General features: G+C 31.4%; 1 protein-coding gene across 1 annotated transcript in view; it reads left to right on the top strand.

Annotated features, from left to right (window-relative positions):
* Positions 1-23,109, top strand: part of LOC134694732 (uncharacterized) — a 68,614-nt gene that overhangs the window by 43,901 nt on the left and 1,604 nt on the right. Inside the window, exons 2-3 of the mRNA XM_063555778.1 lie at positions 20,021-20,177; positions 21,882-22,016. Coding sequence (XP_063411848.1) covers positions 20,031-20,177; positions 21,882-22,016 — 282 coding nt within the window. The 5' untranslated portion in view covers positions 20,021-20,030. The remainder of the gene's footprint in view (positions 1-20,020; positions 20,178-21,881; positions 22,017-23,109) is intronic.

Consider the following 23,109-nt stretch of genomic DNA (forward strand, 5'->3'; position numbering starts at 1 on the left):
ATATATGTATTATTGTCATTTTGTTTATTTTCTTTTGTGACATGTTTTGACATCGGAATCGTACTTTTCTTGAACTGAATTTTAATGTGCGTATTGTTATGCGTTAACTTTTCTTCATTGGCTAGAGGTATAGGGGTAGGGTTGATATATCATAAACATGTTTAACCCCTGTCCCAAGTCAGGAGCCTCTGGCCTTTGTTAGTCTTGTATGATTTTTAATTCTAGTGTGTAATTCAGAGTTTAGTATGACGTCCATTATCACTGAACTAGTATACATGTTTTTAAGGGGCCAGCTGAAGGACGCCTCCGGGTGCGGGAGTTTCTCGCTACATTGCAGACCCATTGGTGGCCTTCGGCTGTTGTCTGCTGTATTGTCGGGTTGTTGTCGCTTTGACACATTCCCCATTTCCATTTTCAATTTTATAGCAATTAACCAAAATTCTATGCATATTTAGATGTTATTTATGAAACTAAATATTCTTGAAAAATTGAAAACAACACGTTTATAAATTTCATGCGCCCAAAGCGCTTTTTTGGATTTACCTTCATCAGGAAAGCTCAAAGCCAAACATTTGAAATCCGAGGATGTAACTTCATGTCCGTATCTCTCCACGTAATTCTGAACTTCTACTACTTTCATATATATATCGATATATGCGTTCCCGATGAAGGTAAATGTAACTACTGAATTACAGGCTCCTGACTTGGAACAGCTCATTTTTTATGAATTGTCGTATGCAAAAAGCCACTGTTACAGAATAAATCAGAATCAGAACAATATTGTTCTTACCTCAGATCAATATAGGTAAAATGAAAACAAAGTCAAAGGAACTGCAAGACGTACAAAAAACAGAAATGAGCCACAAAATAAAGAATTTAAGAAGACACAAAAAAAAACCCCGGAGACGATAACATTCCTTATCTAGACCCTCATTATCAGTCACAATATAAATCACATTTATTCTTTCTTCACCAAAAAAAGTTTCACTTATTATAATATAGCCTTTTAATTTCGACATTTTTTTAAATTCTCTAGGAAATATTTGGACATTGTATGTCATATTGCAGACTAGGTAACATATGTTTTATAATGAAAGGAAGTGGTTGAACGAGGTTTTATAGCACACCCTTCATTCCAATGTGAATTTACTATATAGTCAAAGTCTTTGGTCGTACAGAGAGCCTTTAATACCATTTTGGTATATTTTCTCTCTATTTTTATCAAAATTTTGTTTCACTGACAAAAATCTATATCATTCATGTTTTTCGAATTAAGGGTATTCGGATCTTATTAATCTAATTAATTAACAAACATCATTTCCACGGTAGTTGATAATCCTGACAACTTCAAACGATCTTTAATAGTCAAATAACGTGAATATAATCAATTATTAGTCACGGCAAAGGATTTAACAATTAGCCTAACCCGTATCTTATAGTGTGTTTAAAAGATCCCGACGTTAGAAAATTTAACAAACCACGTATTTGTCTACTTTAGTTACTTATGAATAGTACAGGTTGGTAACTGAAAAATAAACTAAAAGGTGAAATGTGGTTCGGTCAAAAACTACGAATTTAGATAAGGAAAGATGTGATCGAATGCCAATGAGACAACTCTCCATCCAAGTCATTATTATAGGTCAATGTACGGCCTTTAACACGGAGCTTTGACTCACACCAAACATCAAGCTATTAAAGGCCAAAACTTATTAGACTATTAAACCATTTAGACAGAAAAACTAACGGTCCAATCTATCCAAAAACGAGAAACGAGGAACACTTATGAACAACATCAACAAACGACAACCACTGAACATCAGGTTCCTGACTTAGAACAGGTGCAAACAATGCAGACAAATTGTCCATTTTCCTTATTTCTAAAGGTTACAGTACACTAACTGATTGACGATTTCGCGACGAAAACATAGTTAAACATAGAAAACATGAATAAAGCATGGCATTACTATGACTTATTTTCAGTCTGATATTTTATGAAATTAAGTTATTATTTACTCAATTAACCGCTGATTTATTATTATATCTATTTTAAGGAGTAAATAATGGGACTCTGTTGCTGTTCTCTTGGTAAAGTGGGTTCTGTTTCTATAGAAGGATCACACCAAAAACTAGATCGTCAAGAAACATATAACGACTTGACAACCTATCTTAAAGAATGTTACGAAGAGGCTGATAAGCTTCAGGAGAATTTTGTAAGTATGGATTTCTTTCGTTAGTTTTTTCCCAGCTAGTTGATGTAAGATGTAAGTGTTTATTCGTTACTTTAAATTTGCTTAGTGTGCAGGTGAGGAATACATTTGTTGTTAGTTGATTTCTGGTTTTAATTCAAGAGCACACTAGAATATGCCAAAAACTATGGTCCTAGATGACGTATTTCATATTTTTTGTATTGTGACATTAACATAGCATTGCATTCAAATGTTTTTGCTTATCTAAAAGACTATGTGCCATTATTTCAACGTCTTGATGCATTTAATAAGCTTAAACACATTCTAAAACCTACCCTTGAAATTGTTTTTCATATTGGAGTCTTCTTTAACAGTCGTAAGAACTGAGGGTACCAGACCCAGGTCAGTCAGTCTTTGGTTGGTTATGTTAACATTTGTTTTAATTGAACTCTTTTTTTTTAAATATGTTCTATTGTATCAAATTGTTTTGCATTGTGTTGTACCCTTGTTTGTTTGTATTGCTAGACCCTTATCGGTGTATTTTTTCAATAAAGATTATTATTATATGGACTTGCGAAATCATCGATATTAAAATTGGCCCTTTGAATAGATATTCATAAACAGATGAGATGCTGTCATTGTCTGTTGAAAAAAGTAATACATGTATCTCCGTCATTTTGTCCCTTGTTAATTGAAGTCTCATTAGCAATGATATCTTTATTCTAAATACAGATATTCATTGTTGTTCATAACGATGTCACTAAAAGAGGGACATTCAAACTCATAAATCGAAAACAAATTGATAACGCCATGGCTAAAAAAGAAAAAAAACATGAGAAATGATTATACACAAGACACAACATAAAAAAGTAAAGACTAAGCAACGCAAACCCAAATCAAAATCTGGGTGTAATCTCAGGTACTCCGGAAGAGTAATCAGCTGAATTGACCTATAGTCATTGACTAATTAACATCAAGTTGATGGAAAGCTTCCGGATGAAGGTCTTAAGTTATCTAATTCCTTTTTGGTTTTGCATATACTATTTACTTATTTGAATATACATTGTTTTTACAATTGCTACTCTAGTATTATATCAAACAACATTTTTAGCATAGACAATGTGGGTCTCGGTCGTCGAGTAGTCATCGTAATTGATTTACTACTTAACGTTGAGGTTGTGACTTCGTGTCACGTGAGTTCGAATCCAATCGTAATTGACTAGGATTGCTAGTTTACCTGCAAGTCGTACCCACATTAATAGGATACTTGCAATACTTTAAGTTTACTTTTATTACTGAAAATGTTATTACGAATAATAAATTTGCTTCATTGGTAACCTATATGTGAATATATGCATTTTTAGTTCTTTATTTTTTAATGGGTTTGACATCTCTTGACGTATAATTCCAATTTATTCTAGTAAACATATTGGTCTATTCTAGATTGAACTCTAACATATTAATGCATTTAGGTCGTTTGTTTTGTTTAAAAGTTTCAAAGACTTCCTACTTGACATATTTAGATCATGTATACGTTTTGGAGTTTAGTGTGTGACGTCTATTTTCACTAGTGCACCATTCAATTTAGGGGCCAGATGAAGATTACCTCCGGGTGCAAAATTTTCTCGCTGCGTTCAGAACCCATTGATGGTCTTCTGATAATGTCTGCTCTTTGGTCGGGTTGTTGTCTCTTTGACATATTCCCCATTTCCATTCTCATCATATGAAAATCAAGTACAATTTCATTGAAGAAAAAATATAGAAGCTCAGGCAAATTCAAAAAGGAAAAAACCTTAAAACTGACGAAACCATACCATATCAACAAACAGAATAAGTGAAAAAGTGATGCCCTATTCCTGAAAAGGTTTAGTTTTTTTCCCCGGAAAGAAAATGTTAAATTAAACTTGGTGTTATAGCTAGGTTAACCTCCAACTTGTAAGCCAGTTGTTTATAGTTCTGTCCTATCAACAACATTGGGTAAGCAATCCATATTTTGGATCCTTGATATGAGCTTCCATTTTGAAAAAAAATGTTAACTCATCAAACAGAAATTTACTTTTAATATAGAAATCGGTTGTAATCGATATCATACAAAAATCAGCGTAATCATTTATCAATTGATTAAACAAAATTTCTTAAAGTAATCAATTAAAACGTTTGACACCGTATAACTAGGATATACGGATTCTGTTGATCAGATGAAGACATAATCTTTCAATCAGTGTAATTGAGGTCTGGAGCTGGCATGTCAGTTAACTGCTTGTAGTCAGTTGTTATTTATGTATTATTGTCATTTTATTTATTTTCTTTTGTTGCATCTTTTGTTGCATCTTTTGACATCGGACTCGGACTTCTCTTGAACTGAATTTTAATGTGCGTATTGTTATGCGTTTACTTTTCTATATTGGGTAGAGGTATAGGGGGAGGGTTGAGATCTCATAAACATGTTTAACCCTGCCGCATTTTTGCGCCTGTCCCAAGATAGGAGCCTCTGGCCTTTGTTCGTCTTGTATGATTTTTAATTTTAGTTTCTTGTGTATAATTCGGAGTTAAGTATGACGTCCATAATCACTGTACTAGTATACATATTTTAGGGGCCAGCTGAAGGACACCTACTTGTGCGGGAATTCTCGCTATATTAAGACCCACTGGTGGTCTTCGGCTGTTTTCTGCACTATCGTCGGGTTGTTGTCGCTTTGACACATTCCCCATTTCCTTTCTCAATTTTATAGTAGCATATATATCTAGTCCAAATGTCATAATTATTTGGACTACGTATATATCCATTTCGAAATAATTGGTAGCATTTTCAGCTTAAACGTTAATAATGCTTAAAGATTGGTTTGAAAAAAAATCGTTTATAGTGTTTAAATGATTTTTTCATTTCTATTTTCCATGAGTCTTTCGCGTTTTCTTTACCTAGACATCAGTTAATAAATAAACAAAACATAAATAACTACAGTTTTTAATCATCATGTTTGATTTTTTTTAATGTAGAAAACATGTTTAAAACAGCACTATGTTTACTTATTAGGCAGACAAAGTGATTCAAAGTCCCCGAATGATTAAAGCTGTACAAAAGAAAGTTGAAAAAGAATTAATAAAGTCAAAAGAGACAAAACCTCTGTCAGATAAGAAGGCAGAGGAAATAGCCAATGATATACAAAAGGTATGTAAACGTTTAGTTATACACGTCAGTCCAATTCTAACGAGACGTTTCCTGTTGATAGGCACATTGAATGTTTAAAAGATATAGATATACACATTTACCGGCGTCGTCAAACCAAATTTAAGCATGTAGTTTGTAGATAGTGTCAAATTAAGTGTATGTGTAACAACCCAGAATTTATCCGTCATCGGTAATGATTGATTCCCTTATATGAATAGTAACCTTTTGTAGCAAATCGGTTACTTAAAACCTACGTTGTAAAAGCTCTTTTTTAGCATTATATGCTCTATTTATTTTCTAATGCATATGTTCCTATTTTTCGTGAGTTTTTATTCATGATTGGTTTTTTTTTCAGCCATTATATTGTTTTGTTTATACAACGGATTTTCCATTCCATTTTTCTCTCTCTTTTATGACGTTTTTCAAAAATGATCGTTGGAAGTGTTGCGTATTCATGGACAAATTTGCAACCCATCAGCAAATAAACATCATACAAGCGAAATTTAGAGGTTAACAAATTGATTTCAACTACGTACGAATGTCTATGTTGTACATTAATCTATTGATGGTTTTATCCTAACGACAATCTGTAACAAACATATTTACATGGTTCTGCTGACCAATTATTTAGGCGAAGAAATACACAATGACAATTAATACCATACCATAAGACAACATGCAGTAAATGAATGCGAACCCTGAGACTTGAACATACCTAGTGAGTATTTTATCATTTATAAAGTATTAATAACTCTTGTTTTCAGGAAAACAATTGGTTAAAAAGATCCAAAGAAATTGTCACAAATATAATGTCCAGACTTAAGGACGCCAATGAAGATGATCCATCTTTCATAGAGAAACAATCCAATTACAAGAAACTAACTGATAAGCTAAAAACAGATGTTATGAATTTGATAGAGAGTAGAATTAAACAAATTAAGAAATAACCAAGTTGTGCAGACGAAACAGCAGAATTTTTTGATGACAGCGAAACAGATAGGCCGAGTAATCATGCGAAGATTGGTTATGATTCTAGTCACTGTTTAGAATGCGTAAGCGAAAATTAATCAAATAATGGCGATGAAAATGTTGACAAATCTGGTCGATATAACAAGCAGGTGCACGCTTATAAGTTGCTTTATAAATGTACATTAATATTGAAAGCAGTAGGCGACGATTTTTCAAAAATAAACTCAAAAATAGAAGGTACATTGTGCACGGCAAAACCATAAATTTGTATCAAAGGTAAACAATATTCTGATTTATGTTTTTACAATTGTAAGAAAATGATAAAAAAAAGGCAACAGTAGTATATCGTTGTTTAACAGTTAAAAGTCGATAGAAAAAAAGCCGGGTTACAAACTAATACAGAGACACATCAACTAAAAGATTAAAATAAGGGAACGAACATTAGAAACAAGATGTGCAGCAACAAAAATATTCAGGACTCTTTGATAACAACTGCCATTTTCCTGACTTGAAACAGGATATTTTAATAGAAAATGGTGGGTTCATCCTCAGCCAAACCTCCCCCGCTTATATGGCAATGTTAAAAGATGTCGCTAAAATGACAACACTACGTAACAGGAATTTAGTACCAACAAACGCATAATAAATAATATTATAGTACATTACAAACATGTAAACCCCAGAATAATGGAGAACATGTTCCATTTACGACAGAAAGGACATCACAACCAATAACGTATCCTTAACCAACTACTATTTATAAAAGTGAACGATTCAAATATTTATATCTATCAACCTTAAACATGAATTCGTGGCATTATCTGCTAATAAGTGACCAGACCAACATCATACTAAAAACAAACAAGAAAACGGTGAAGATATCCGATTTATTATATTGAATGGATAACAACTGTCATACTCCTGATTTTGTACAATCTATGTAGAAAGTGGTGGATTAAACCTGGTTTTATAGCTAGGTAAGCCTCACACTTGTAGGAAAGTCGCACTAACATTTCATTATATTGCAACAATATGCGAGAATAACAAACAGACACAATAGATGTTAATGTCAAAATTAAAAGCACAGCAGTCAGTACTGTGTTATAATCTAATTCACTATAAATATGAGCACATTAACAAAATTGTGTACTAAGACAAATGCACACACATTTACCATAGCACCAATATAAATGACGGAATAACAAGTTCCTTGCCATACACATTAGTATTATCCCATTGGTACTCATATCACATCTTCTTATATCTAATTACCAAATAATAGACTAAGCAGTAAAAGTAGTACTTTACAAAGGCATATAAAATAACAAGCCATTAAGATGATACACAACGTCAGTACCTAGAAACCGTATTATAATGCGAAGTTAATAAGGAATATTTATCGATAAGGTCTTGGTTTATTCCGATAAATTTTGTTTCGAAAAAGAACAAGACGTAAATTGATATTACCCTGTTTCATCAACTTTCTGCTCAGACACCGGTAACGTTGTACAAGCTCTTGTATATCGTAGGAGTTGGGAAATGTATATCCCATATGCAGGTGAGGTTAGTATATTGCTATTAAGATGGTGGAAATTGATAATACCGAAATAAAAAATCCTCTCGTTTGTCATTGATCCTGAAACAGAGATAAAACTTGTGTTAATTGGTTGTTGAAATTCTATTTTTTTCTCAATATATTCTTTAATTTTCTGAAAATACCATATTCTTAAAAAAATTCTATTTCTTAACAGTCTGAATTATTTCAGTATTAAGGAGTTGTGTTTTTTTGAAGCGGGTCTAACAAGAACAATCTCGTCATTGTATTCATTTGATTATTTTCTTTGAAACATTTTGTTTATGTACTTTATAATCAAACAATTTATCAGAAAAATCCTCGGAATTATCGGAATTAAACAAAGACGTCAAACATATTTACATATATTGAATATGTTATAGTAATTGACCAAGCAAGACGGTATATATGATTTTATGTGCACGGCTCTGGTGACACTAATTACAAAATTCAACTTTGTCGTAACTTCAAGGGAAATGCCAATTTCGGGGGTTGGGGCGTATAGGTCGTTCACCCTTCGATTGGACAACGTATCGTATTTTTGCATAAAATCGTCAAAATTATTTTTAGTCTCGCTACACTCGGTTGTATTTTTATTATCTTTATAGAATAACACCACTTTCAAAATCCAGACTACAAAAACATGTCGGCCACTAGAAAGGACATATATATATATAAATCGTATCGGTTGATCAATTCGTGATAATGAACATAACACTTTTGGAGTGACATTTTCAATCTTCTTTCTCGTTACTCTGTTGAAGCAGTGTTTGTGTAAGAAACACACCATTGCTAATGAAGTTCGTACTTTTTAAACATAAAACAGTGTTACTTATCAATTGAGATATGTAAACATCAAACGGAGGAGCAGGTAGTACTGCTGCAATAGGTGAAGTTATCAATGAAAAAGTTCGATGTCGTTCGACTTTAAAATATCTGGGGCAATATCAGTTTAAAGGATATCTTTTAATATCGGCAGTATTCTTAATCTTAAGTTCACTGTGATAACAGATTTGCAAGCACACACGGAATAGTAGATTATTGAAAATACTTTTTTGCTGAATAAACTGAATGAATCTTGTCTCTTTGTAATACTGGTAATTTCATGTTTTACTGTCAAGTTTTGTCATTAACAGTTCAATAGTTTGAGTAAGATCTAGTATAAAGTAAGATGACATCTACAAGAATTCGAGCCCAAGTTCTCCAAAAACTCAAAACTTTAGAATTATGAATACAACTACTGAACTTCTTGTCTTCGTTATTAGGTCCCTAATACCTTTGATAACTATTTACACATCTGGGTCAATGCAACTGCTGGTGAACATTATGTTTGCGAAGGTATATCCAGCTTAGAAGTCAGTACTTCCAAGTTGACAGGATATCAATTATTTGGTCATTTTTATAAATTTCCTGTTTACAAAACTTTGAATTTTCCGAAAAAAATAAGGATTTTCTTATCCCAGTCATTGATTACCTTAGCCGTATTTGGCACATGTTTTTGGAATTTTGGATCCTCAATGCTCTTCATTTTTGAACTTGTTTGGCTTTATAAATATTACAATCAGAGCGTCACTGATGAGTCATATGTAACCGAAACGGGTGTCTGGCGTATTAAATTATAATCCTAGTACCTTTGATAACTATTCATACCTCATTTTCTACAGAATTTCAACATTTTAGGCCAACATTTTGGGGTAACTTTGATTCATTTATTAAAGAAATGTAATAATAGATTAGACATTGAAGAAGTCGAGCTCAGTGAACTGTCTATATAAAAGTTAACTTACTTAAGGTTTTAACAGGTCCTAATGCAAAACTTAAATTTACATCGCTCTTCCCTTTAAGTGAATAACTCGTTGTTACTGCTTCTTAAATAATTACATTTACTCATAACTGTATATTCATTAAAGTAATACGGAGGACAAAGTTTTTTTTTAATATCATTATATACACATGGAAAAAAGTATTGCAACAGCAAATTGAAATTGAAATTAAATAAACATTCTTTATTTTTTTGTGATATAATTTTGTAAAAAAGAACTGGTTAAACATTATTTAAATATCACCTGAGTTCAATCAATAAATATCGACTCGATAAGTTTTTATCTGTACATGTAGCTACTGTGCCCGTAAACAGCAAAACAGATGTTTGTATCCTCATTGTTTTCAACACTTATAATAACCAAGTTTTTAAAGTTATGTAATTGACACCTTGTAATGGGTTCTAGGCAACTCTAAACTGCAGCAAGAAGGCATATTATAAGCATGAGAGAAGCAGATATGTCGCTGTAACAACTGCACGTATTGTTGGTCATACCCATTCCACTATAAGTCGTTTTGAGAATAAAAACCAGGCAAAGAACGATGTTAAAGACCTTCCGAGATAAAAAAAAAAAAAAAAAAAAAAAAAGACCCCCTAAACCATTTGCTAGGGAAAATCAAGCATAATTAAGGCTGGTCAGAAGGAAACCTATTGCATACAATATAATCCTAAAAAAAAGGGTGATGGGCATACATGAGCCTTTTAACAAGAACTGTTCGAGATCGACTCATCGCTACTGGTTATCGTGTGATAAGACTATTTCGGAGACCTTTGCTTACGAACAGACACACAGTTTTTCGTATCCAATGTAGTGCAGAGCTCGCCAAAGTTAGAAATAAGCATCGTGGAGGAAGATTTATTGTTCCAATGGAGTTCGGTTCATCTTCCTTGGCCCGATTGTAGTCCGGATTTGAACCATATCGAACATATATGTTACACTATTGGGCGGAAAGTGCGCGGAAGGACACCCCAGTTCAAACACATCATGAAATTAACAATGCCCTTCATCAGAAATGGTTGCTGCTGCCTTAGCAACAAATTAATTAATTTATGGCAGGAATCAGAAGACGTTTACAAATGCGGTTATCCGTTTGAATGGAGGCTGCGCACAAAGTACTTATTCTTTGGCGTATAACGATCATGATCAACCATGATGTGAACAGTCATCTGAAGATTAATTTTAAAATGTCTGAAATTGTAAGGTTCGACTACAGTAAAAGTTGTAAAATCCATTTTTTTGTACAAAAAACACTTCATTTTGTTATTAAGATTGTGGTTATATAGATATTTTTTTTTCAAACATTTTTTGTTCTTTAAGCCAATGTTATTATAAACTATGTTTCAATAATATTATACAATATTTTATTATATTTTATCCAAAAAAAGAGGCTGTATTTTCAAGTTTTAAAAAATTAAGGTGTTGCAATACTTTTTTCCATGTGTATATAAGTGATACGGAGATAAGTGAGAAAGGATTTCCCCCAAAAAACTGAGAAGTCTTGTTTTGGCCACTTTAAATTCCGGAAGAGTCCTTTTTCAACATGTTCAAGGCAACTTTATTCATAAAATGTGTTTTTGAGACTAAATCCACTCTGAATATTTCAATTAAAAAGCATGGACTTTAAACAAATGTACTAAATTGCAATGTTTACCTCTTCGTTTTCTGTGTACAAGCTTCTGTAACTTAAGAACCTCAAAATACCAATAGTTTTTTTTTATAGAAAGACCAAACAGAATGGTGCTTTGAAACACCCAAGATAAATGTTTATCACTGAGAAATGTTTTCCCGAGGGTATCACAAGCCCAGTAGTCAGTACTTGTTGTGCTGACATGAATTGTCATTCATATGGTTATATTTAAAAATTTACTGTTTACAAAATATTGATTTTTTTGAAATACTAAGGCTTTTCTACCTCAGACATAGATTACCGTAGCTGTATTTGGAAAAACTTTCAAGAATTTTGGTCCTCAATGCTCTTCAACTTCGTACTTTATTTAGCCTTTTTAACTTTTTTGTATTCGAGCGTCACTGATGAGTCTTTTGTAGACGAAACGCGCGTCTGGCGTATATACAATTTTTAGTCCTGGTATCTATGATGAGTTTATTTACTTCAATGAAATGCAAGATAAATGTCTTACAACTGTCAAATTCAAAGAACTTTTTTTCGACCCTTCTTTGACTGGATGTGACGTACTATGATATGGTTTTGCACCTTCAGTGAAAGGATCAATATTGCTGGGAACTTTGCAGATGTTATTTTTCATATTATTCATAAAGGTTCTGAATTAATCTTACTCCATCTGAAAAACATCAACTATTAGGCCAGTAGGGTGATAATAAGTTTCCAATAAGACTCCGACTGGCTGTTGAAATAGCAAAACAGCCAACTCAACACATATATCAACGGTAATAAAGTATAGCATTTTTCTGATATAATCTTCGGCGTTTTTGTCATTGAAGTCGGTACAGCTCGTCACTAAGATTAACTAGGGATTACTAGGGTCATAAACACACATTTTAACGTTGTGTCGTTTGTTTTCTCTTATTTGTGAGTGTAAATTCACATTGCGATAAGACGTGTTACGGTACTTGTCTATCCCAAATTCATGTATTTGGTTTTGATATTATATTTGTTATTCTCGTGGGATTTTGTCTGATGCTCGGTCTGTTTCTGTGTGTGTTACATTTTAGTGTTATGTCGTTGTTATCCTCTTATATTCAATGCGTTTCCCTCGGTGTTAGTTTATTACCCCAATTTTGTTTTTTTGTCCATGGATTTATGAGTTTTGAACAGCGGTATACTACTGTTGCCTTTATTTGAATGACATTTTCTACCGGGTGTGAATGTTTTCTTTTTTGACTTTCTGGAAAACAGTAGTATGCCTTTGTCAGATATTATGCTATATCCATAAAATAATTAAAGCGTAAACAAGTCTTTTTGTAAAAGAAGGGTTTATTTGACGAATAAAAATTAAGACTTGTATATATGACGAGTTTCATAAGCACAGGTATCTATTAAGTTATAGAAGATGGTAGATTATGAGTTAATTATGAAATATCTCAAAGAAAAATACATATTCAGAACAAAATGAACATATAAGATTTGGCAAATCGAGTATAACGATCATATAAAGATGCAAAACAAAAAACGAATAAAACAAACAGCCAATACACAAACACAAACATGCACTCTCTTTTTTTAAATTCAATATTCAATATCTATTAGACTGTGTTAACTCTACTCATGAGCTGGTTGTCGTTTATTGGAGTGGTTAATACAGGTTTCTCATTTCTCGTTTTATTTACAGATCGAACTGTTGTTTTTCCTGTTTGAATTCTTTTACAATAGTCATTAAGGGTCCCTTTATAGCTTGCTGTTCGGTGTAAGACAATGCACTGTATAAGGGGCAATACTTAGACCTATAATTGTTCATTTTTCACATATTGTAAATTGGATGGAAGTTGTCTCTTTGGCACTAATATCACATGTACTTATTTGTATCGAAAGGAATTTTTACAAAATGACTACTTTTGTTTAAATATGAAATTAAGTACTCATATTAAGTACTGTAATTTAAGTTAGCAATATCCTTTAACTCTACTTTCCGCTATATAGATGATGTTCTTTAACTAAATAATTCAAAATTTGGTGACTATTTCATGTATGTGGAACGCATCTATCCCATTGAACTAGAGATAAACCATACTACAGATACAGTTAAGTCGGCTTCATATCTTGACTTATATCTAGAAATTGACCATGAGGGTCGGTTGAAAACAAAACTTTACGACAAAAGAGATGATTTCAGCTTTCCAATTGTGAACTTTCCATTTCTAAGTAGTCACATTCTAGCAGCACCTGCATACGGGGTATATATCTCCCAATTGATACGATATTCCAGTGCTTGCATTTCCTATCATGATTTTCTTGATAAAGGGTTACTGCTCACAAGGAACCTATTAAACCAAGAAATTCAAATGGTGAAGTTGAAATCATCCCTTCGTAAATTTTACGGACGCCATCGCGAGTTGGTTGACCGTTATGGAATAACCGTTTCACATATGATATCGGATATGCTCATTACGTCGTAACTACAATCTCTTTTCTTTCGTGAATTTGACCTACCAAATTAGACTATTTTTGGATTTGATATCAAATAAGCAACACGACGGGTGTCACATGTGGAGCAGGATCTGCTTACCCTTCCGGAGCCCCTGGGATCACCCCTAGTTTTTGGTGGGGTTCGTGTTGTTTATTCTTTAGTTTTCAATGTTGTGTCATGTGTACTAGTGTCTGTTTGTCCTTTTCATTTTTAGCCATGGCGATGTCAGTTTATTTTTGATTTATGAGTTTGACTGTCTGCTCTTTCGTCTCTCTTTTACAACAATGTAGATTTGAAAGCAATAAATTATTGATCGTAAACAATATCAACACGATTGTTTATTTAAATTTCAGGTTGCTAATGTTTGTGTTTCTTAAATCTATCGATAAAGTGCTGTAAAATTCATGTAAATATTACACAACTGTGTCAAATCTGTATATCAAGTTAAATCAACACAAATGCTCGTTTACGCTTATACTTTCTAGTAGAAACTGCATTTTGAAATAAGCTTATTACAATAAGAATACAAATCCAAATCCTTTTTACAATAATATAACTTAGACAAAACAATGTGCCACCTTTCCATTAATTACTCAAATGGTAATATTTTCAGAAAATATACATAAAAAAATATAGTTATATAACAAAACATGCAAACGTAGTTTGACACGAAATGATCTTTTTTTCCCTTAGCTAGCAGGATGATAAAGAAAAGAGATTCATATATATCATAGAGTATACTTCAGTCATTAATTTTCATGATAATATTACACATTTTATAATGTTTTGTTCCTGTATTGGTAATGGCAATAAATCTGCTGACCTCAATATTATGTTCAGCAGTTGGCAAATTTTAAATACTTTTTATTACATTATGTATTATATTGAGATTTATGGTTTTATTGTAAATGAGATAACATATGTAAAGTATGTACTACATCAAATTGATCACTCGTCAGTAAAAAAATTATAGGAGTGACATTTTAAAGATTGTCGGATCCACCATCATTGAAACTGATCTGCGGAATATTTTGAAAGTATAGTGTTGTAACATATGCAACTTGAACTATATTGATCAGTAGTGCAGTTCAGGTTTGTAATTATCTTAAAATCAAAGATTAATTGTATTAATTTTTTATGGTATTAACTAGAATAGTACAAAAATGTAGTATGTAAAATGTTTGGTTTTCTCTTTTTACCTAAGATTTTAAGTTACCTCATGTAATGTTCCACCTTTTTCGTAATATTAGTTGTTTTAATATCAATGTGAATGTTTTCTTCTGTGTTATCTGCTGTTGTATATGTGTCCCTGTTTTTCTTTTCTAAAAGTATCTGTAAGACGACATATATCCTTATATTTGTGTGTCAAAAAAATAAGAAGATGTTGTAGGATTTCTTTTGAAACACAAAATCACCAACGATCAAATGATTTTAATGTTATCACCTGAAAGTTACTGTACGGCCTTCGACAAGCTTTAAAACTACACTTTATCGTTAGATATAAATTTTAATGACTTTACAAATGTAACACAATTCAACCAAGGACACAATGACGGGTTTAAACTAAAAAAATAAATTATAGAGTAAAGAGAAAAAATATGTTATACAGTTACAAACGACCACCACTGGATTACAGAGTTTCGATTTGGAACAATACACAAATAATATGGCGTGGTTAAAGATGATTTCTGAACTTAGAAACCTTCATAAACTTTATCAATCATGAAAAAGGCCATACACCTTGGACTGGATTGCTTGATAATTGATCACACCAGTAAATTTTGTGAACACAGTATTACTTGGAAAATTTCTAAGGCGAGTTTTGTATCAATTAGGCAAATACTGATTAAAAAAGGTCGTTTTTATTTTTGAAATAGGAGATAAAAGCTTTGTTTTAATTAGTTTTTATTTAAAAAAAAACACATTTGTATTTAAACAGGGTTCACCAGTGCGAAACCTCGGTCATCAATTCCTGACGATTATACAGCAAGGTAAATTTATCAGTTGCAAATTCGTCTATCAAACTTAAAATTTGAAAGTGTACAATAAATTTCAAATTGGATTATTTTATGTCAGAAAATAAAGAAATGAATAGACGATATTAACGTCGTTTAAATGTGGAATATATGACTCTGGGTCGCTTGAAATATGCACTTTCTCTCGTTTTTGTGCGATAATTTGAAACAGTATGTGAATCAACCCTTTTCCTACTTATGTATATCTGAAGACCAAATAAGATGTCAAGGGCTTTTTAAAAAAATACATGTTTTTTTTCGTCCAAATGTATGTTTTTTTTTATTTGTAGAAATTATGCCTTATTCAACAACCGAGTGTTGTTAATTGTAGAATCAATTAATTATCATTGCAAGGCTAAAATACATTGTCGGCCAGACGAAACTTTGTCTTGTAAAGACTTAAAAAAGGAAGTTAAAAAACAAAGTTCAAATAAAGTACGATGTTATTTAATGGTAAAACCATTTAACAAATCTAATTCAAAATTATAATTTAGTATTTCTAATGAATTAAGTAAAATTAAGTTCTATTTTAACTATGTCCAATGATGTCCGTTTAAACGTTCTAAATTGCTTTACCAAAAAATAAAGTTATATCCGGATTGCTGGCAATATAAATTTATTATTATTTACTCGAATTGTCATTAAAATGTCAGTAAAATCCGGTTCGTTGTCAATACAAAGTATCTTATTGACTTAAATTCTTCTATGATATATCAATCCTATATAACTGATTTTTAAGTTTTTATAAATGTTAGAAATAAATTAAAGTAGAAAACCAATTGGTTGTGCACTTTTGATTTTGATTCGACAATATAAAAGTACCCTATCGATCTTTAAAAATTTTCCCATTTTTTAATTCATTTTTATCTATTTTGTGCTTATTTCTTTTAGAAAAAGACACAGTTTCACATTTAGATTATTTATATACTTTTACTAAAGATTGAATAGACTGATATAAAAGTTCAACTATAATAGACGTTAATTATTTATTAATAATCTTACAAAAAACTTATGGTAGGTAGAAATATTAGAAATTTTTATGAAAAGGTGTTGCTTTTACGTGTCAAGTTGACCATTCTGTTAATTTTGCAATTTGTCAATTTTAGATACCTCTTTTCTTTCTTTTCTTTTCATAACTACACATTTATAGAGTTTAGTCTTATTTAGATAATTCTTTTTCATTCTTCAATATTTTCCACGTTGTATTACATGTTTTGAAAGTAATTTCCTAACGGGATGTCAACGAGACTAAAACATCAAAAGAATTCATTCTTTAAAAAAAGCACCAAAAAAAATCTTGAAATTATGTCCGTTAAAATTCCTTCGTATCCATCTAATTAAGTTCATATAACAGTTTATATATATATATTTCATGCATTTTCAGAACAATAAAGGGTTTGTGACACTAGAAACACTATCAGAAATGTTAGGCGCAATTGCACTTCCAATCAACCGTCTAATGATGGTAATTTTGTGATTGAGAAGCTTATCCTTGCTATGTAATGCTCTCTTTACTCCTTGACGTTTCTATACATGCTGTCAGTGCACCAATTAATGTCTTGTTTCTCATTCTTTTGGAAGTTAAATATGCCCCAATATTTCTTGGCCATCCGAGAAAATATGGCACCAACTACACGATGGGTGGCATATATTAGCCGTAGCAGCGTTAGTTGCTATCGACGGAACCTCTCATGACATTTATACAGACCTCAGGCGGAGCCTCAAAATCACAAAGACGGACATTACATTCATACAAAAGTGATTGTGGACAAAAGAAATCATTCAAAGAAGTTTTCTAGGACACCAAAATGATGCCCAAACAGAATAATATGTAGCCTTTAATTGTACCAGAATTGTGTCATCGACCCTCGTTACCCCTACAGACGCCATTAACAAACAGTTAAACCATGCTAGAACAGAAATAATAAAATGTAAACAAATGATTTTGCGTATATCAGAGTGTCGGGTATATGTCGAACACGCTACGAGACGCTCTAAAACTTTCAGAGTCATTGGAAGCTGATGGAGACACCCGAGACACAATATCAACCAGAACTTTGTGTGGGACTAGTTAAGCGACAGAGTAAACTTTTTCAGGAGCTGTGATACAACAATAAAACTAATATATAACTGGCTTACTATGAATATATATTCAATCTAGAATCGAATGAACTTGTACAACTCTCAGCCCCCATTTTTCTAGACCACCCACTCCTGCACGCGTACACCTTTCATGTCTTGTGATGGCCAGCGATGATATCACAAAAGCAATTGTCATATAGGATGTTATATAATGATTTGTGTAACATGTCTTATGCATTTAAACAACATATCAAAAAAACAGTAGTCTATTAAACACAATATCCGTGTACGCTTATATCAATTAAGAAAGTGTCATGTTTCAAAATATCAGTCTTGCTGCATTCAACGATTTGAGTCTTTGTTATTGATTAGCTGTTTGGAAAATTCTCATTTAGAATATTCAAATAAAACGCCCTATCCATATGAAGATTTCATATTTGGAAAACCGTTTTTATATTTTGTTCACTATATAAACACACAAACATCAGCCTGCACACATTATACTATATCAGAGCCTAGCGAATTATTGTGAGTAAAACTTAATTGTATTGAAAAGTGACATTTTTTTTTCGAACAAAAAGAATCATTTGTTACGATATGGTAATCATACCACATCTTTTTGTTTTTATATTATGCATTTAAATGCTTTTACATAACTGAATATCAATATGATCAATCTATTAAGACTTATTCTTTTTACGGTCAAAGGTCCTTAATATAAAAAAAAATCTATTGTATATTATACATAATGTAATAAAAACTGATTAAAAAGAAACATTCTTTAAACAATACAAACACAATGAATGTGGTATATTTTTTTAATGTGTGAACTCTTTATCATTGCCACAGTCATGCTGATGATGTAAGTAAATAGTGAACGTATGGATCGAATTCAACAATTAGCAAAAACTTTACTGTATACCCTTTATAAATGGTGATAAAAATATTACATAAACACCGCAACGCATTTATCCATTTTCATTATTAATAAAGGTCACAGTACAATGACTGAAAAAAGTAAAAATCACAAAAATACTAAACTCCGGGGATAATTAAAAACAGAATATCCTTATTTAAAAGGCAAAATTAAAAGCTCAAACAAATCAAACGAATTGACAACCAAGGTCATATTCCTTCTTTGGTACAAAAATCTTTGTACGTAGAAAATTGCGGATTAAACCTCTTAAAATGTACTTGTTTGACAGTCGCATAAAATTCAATTGTATAGACAACGATGTGTGAACAAAACAAACAGACACAATAGGTAAACATATCCTAAATAGGGGTACAGCAGTCAACATGGTAAACTATATGGTAAATAATGAGCTATTGTATGGCAAATAGATAGGTTGTTATCCATCAAATATTCAGTACATAAAACATGATAACGGATAAATAAAAAAATAATGTGGTATGATTGCCTATAAACAGCTATTTATCATAGTCCAAATTATATCGACGTATAGTACAATAACTTATCGTACATGCCTCAACAATCAGCAGAAACTTCATGTTATAGTCTGATATATAAAGAAATCAAACGAGAAAAAAATGGTTAATAGCTATGTAAATATTTTGTCAAAATATTACTTCCCTTCCAGACACTTAAAACTTGATCTTTTAACATTTGTATTATCAAGAAAGGTATTTACTATAAATTCACAAGACAACGTTCCTGTAAAAATCACAATAAATATAAATTAAATCAAAAACACAATTTTCATATGCTTTCATTTACCTACTAATTGAGTATAACACGAAGAATACAGTTGGCTAAATGACCTATGTGTAAAATTGAATGAATTTCGTCAGTACTTATTTCAATTTATTTTTTGACTGGTGTTAGATCTCAATAAACATAGCTTCTAATTATGTTCCTGAGTTATCGATTTTGCCAATGCATTTGTTCATTTACTTATGCATATAGATTACGAAATAGTAACTGGCTAATGATTACACGAAGAAAACAAAGCATAAGCAACATGAAAAAACTTTTATTTATTATCTTTAAAGGTTGTTTTTGTTTTAGATATTCTAACATTTAAGATATTTAATTATTATTAATCTAATTTACCTCTGATTTATTATACCTATTTTTAGGGAAAAAATAATGGGAATATGTATGAGTAAAGTAGGCTCTTTGTCGAGAGACAATCTCACATTAACGTCTCTACCAGATCGTAAAGAAACATACACAAACTTTCTAATATATCTTAGTGAAAGCTATACATATGCTGATGAAATTCAGAGTGATTTCGTAAGTATACATTTCTTTCAATCGCTTTTATCATATCACAGCTGATTCATTTAAATATTTATCCATTATTTCAAATTATAATTTGCGTCTCCTTTTATAGATGAGAAATACATTTTTATTAATTTTTCGTTAAGGAATCGCGACATCTATTATTATATCTGATTATGAAGTGAACAATTCTTACTTATGGTTTGGAAAGATTTGTTCTTTGTCAATAGCTGCTTCATGTTCAGCCAGATGTACTGAATTTATTTTGTTCAGACCTTTAAGCGCTAGCGTTTTAAGCAAACTACTAAAATGTTTCAGAACACGATAAGACCTTTTAGTTTTTTTTCAGCAAATGACTTACAATGCTTCAAAATACTTAATAATGATCTGTTCATGGAAGTTAACAGCTTGATTAGCTTGATTAGCTTAAAAGTTCATTCGTTTAAATATGATTTCTGTAAGTGGTGCTCAAGCTTAAGTTTGGTATGATATAAGTACAAAGAAAACATACAAAAATAAAATTTACAATAAACTTATGCTTTCAAACGTTCGTTCAGTTATATATTTGATTTGACTATGTCTACACAAGTATCAGATTTACTTTATATTGCCATATGATATGATTTAACTCTATTGACAGATTTATAACCTGCCGTAAATAGATTATCTTAGCAAACATTAAATCCATGCATTTGGTCAATTTGAAGTATCAGTCTCTGAAACTAGACAGAAAAGTTATTCATCTATTTTTGTATTCTTATCAGAGAAACTTTAAGCATTGTTATAATAATGGATAGTATAAGCCCAAGTAAGGCGTCAAAGAAAAAAATTATCATAGCCTTTCAAGACGTCATAATTATTTGGACTAAAATGATGCATGGAATATCCAATTTTCTGTCATAAAACAAAAACTGCACCATAGAATTTTAAGATAAAATATGAGAAAATAGCTTTAATAGTATGCTTTCAGATAAGAAAAAGAAAACAATTTAGAAATTCCTAACTTATTATATTGTAAAGTATCTTATTAAGGCGTCAAAGAAAAAAATTATCATAGCCTTTCAAGACGTCATAATTATTTGGACTAGCATCATCTATACAAAATTTGTCAATTTTGAACAACCTGTAGCATGAAAATAAGCTCCGTGACCCAATCTTTTTTTTTTTTTTTTTTTAAAGCATGGTGTGAACTACATTTTGGCAAATAATTAAAAAAATCCATGGATTATAATTTAATAAGGATACTTTCAAAAACACAACTTTAATATGGGACAATATAACCTGATATCAATAAAATTATAAATAGTACCGAGCGGGTGAATTGTATTTTCCTATGACTCTTTGATTTGATTTTGTATGTTAAAAAATATGTTGATCTTCGTTTACGCTATATGAGAATGATTTGTCGATCGAATCAGTCAACCAAATGAACCAATAGTTGTTAATTTATGTGTCATTGGTTTTTTGTGGAGAATTGTCTCATTGACAATCATACCACATCTTCTCTTTTATATGTTTGACGTGTGACGTCTTTTTTCACTGAACTAGTTCACAATTTTGTTTAGGGGCCACATGAGGACTACCTCCGGGTGCGGGATTTTCTCACAGTGTTGAGGACCCATTGTCTGCTCTTTAGTTGGGTTGTTGCCTCCTTGACATATTCCAGATTTCCATTCTCAATTTCATTGATTTGGCATTAATGTGTATATTTTTCAGGCAACCAACGTGATACAAAGTGACCGTGTGGTTGCATTAATAAGACGCTTAGTTGAGGAAGAATTAAAAAAGTCGAAAAAGGCAACAGTGATGACAGATAAGGAAGTATCGGAAATAGTAAATCAACCGAAAAAGGTAGGTTAATATTATAAATTATCATTTACCTAGACTAATTAACAAATGAATTTTACTGTATGATAATAGTATTAAAATTTACATAAATTCCATATTTTTCGAATTGGTGCTTAGCGGGCTGATATGAATAGTTTATCACATGCTTCGATTGTTATCACATGGCATTCAGGTGATACTCGGCAAATTCCGGAAAATACATATCAATGCTACGTTTTCAGTGAAAAACATTACAAAGTATTGTATAAACCAATTATTTGGATACTGGAAAGTATATTGTGTAAAATAATAAACAAAACAAAAAACAAACAAAAAACATAAAAAAAAAAAATAAATAAATGCTTTTTTTAAAGTTTCAAACATATTAATTTTGAAAGCTACTTTAAAAAAAGTAGACTTTCCAAACAGTGTTCTTTAAGTATATTGTTGAATTATTTTTTTGTCGATTTGTCCATATCCTTTTCACTCTTAGAACTTCTATTTGGGAACCACGTAAAAGGATCAATACATGAATCTGTTTTTTTTTCATCATTGTTGAAGCATATGATAAAAAGATCATAACATTTCATTTTTCATATCGCATGTATTATCAGCCCACGGTCAATATCAGCCCTCGAGCCATGCGGCTTTTGGGCTGATATTGAACCTAGGGCTGATAATACATGCGATATGAAAAATGCCATGTAATAATCTGATAGTATCTATTCAAATTTCACTGAGATCTTTTCCGTTGATTGACACATTGAACTTGTTTTATAGGTGTTTTTTTAAGCTAGAATAATCTTGAGAATATAATTGTAACCATGTACCGATGTCGTAAAAAAACCAATGTAACCATGTTTTTAGATGACATCACATTCAGCTTACTTTTAAACATTAAGACATTGTCCATCATTGGAAAAAGAAATTAAAAAAAATGAATTTAACCCAATCGGCTATTTAGCAATTCCCGTAATTGACCCTATTATTAGAGACCTTTATTTTTTTTGTCTACCTTTATGAGGGACATTAATTTTTATTTACAATGATCTACAATGGAGAGCTAGCAGAAAGAGCAAATTTACCTGTGCGTAATGCGAGTAATCTATAAGGTTTT

This window comes from Mytilus trossulus, chromosome 13 (genome assembly GCF_036588685.1).
Source record: "Mytilus trossulus isolate FHL-02 chromosome 13, PNRI_Mtr1.1.1.hap1, whole genome shotgun sequence".
Taxonomy (NCBI): Eukaryota; Metazoa; Mollusca; class Bivalvia; order Mytilida; family Mytilidae; genus Mytilus; species Mytilus trossulus.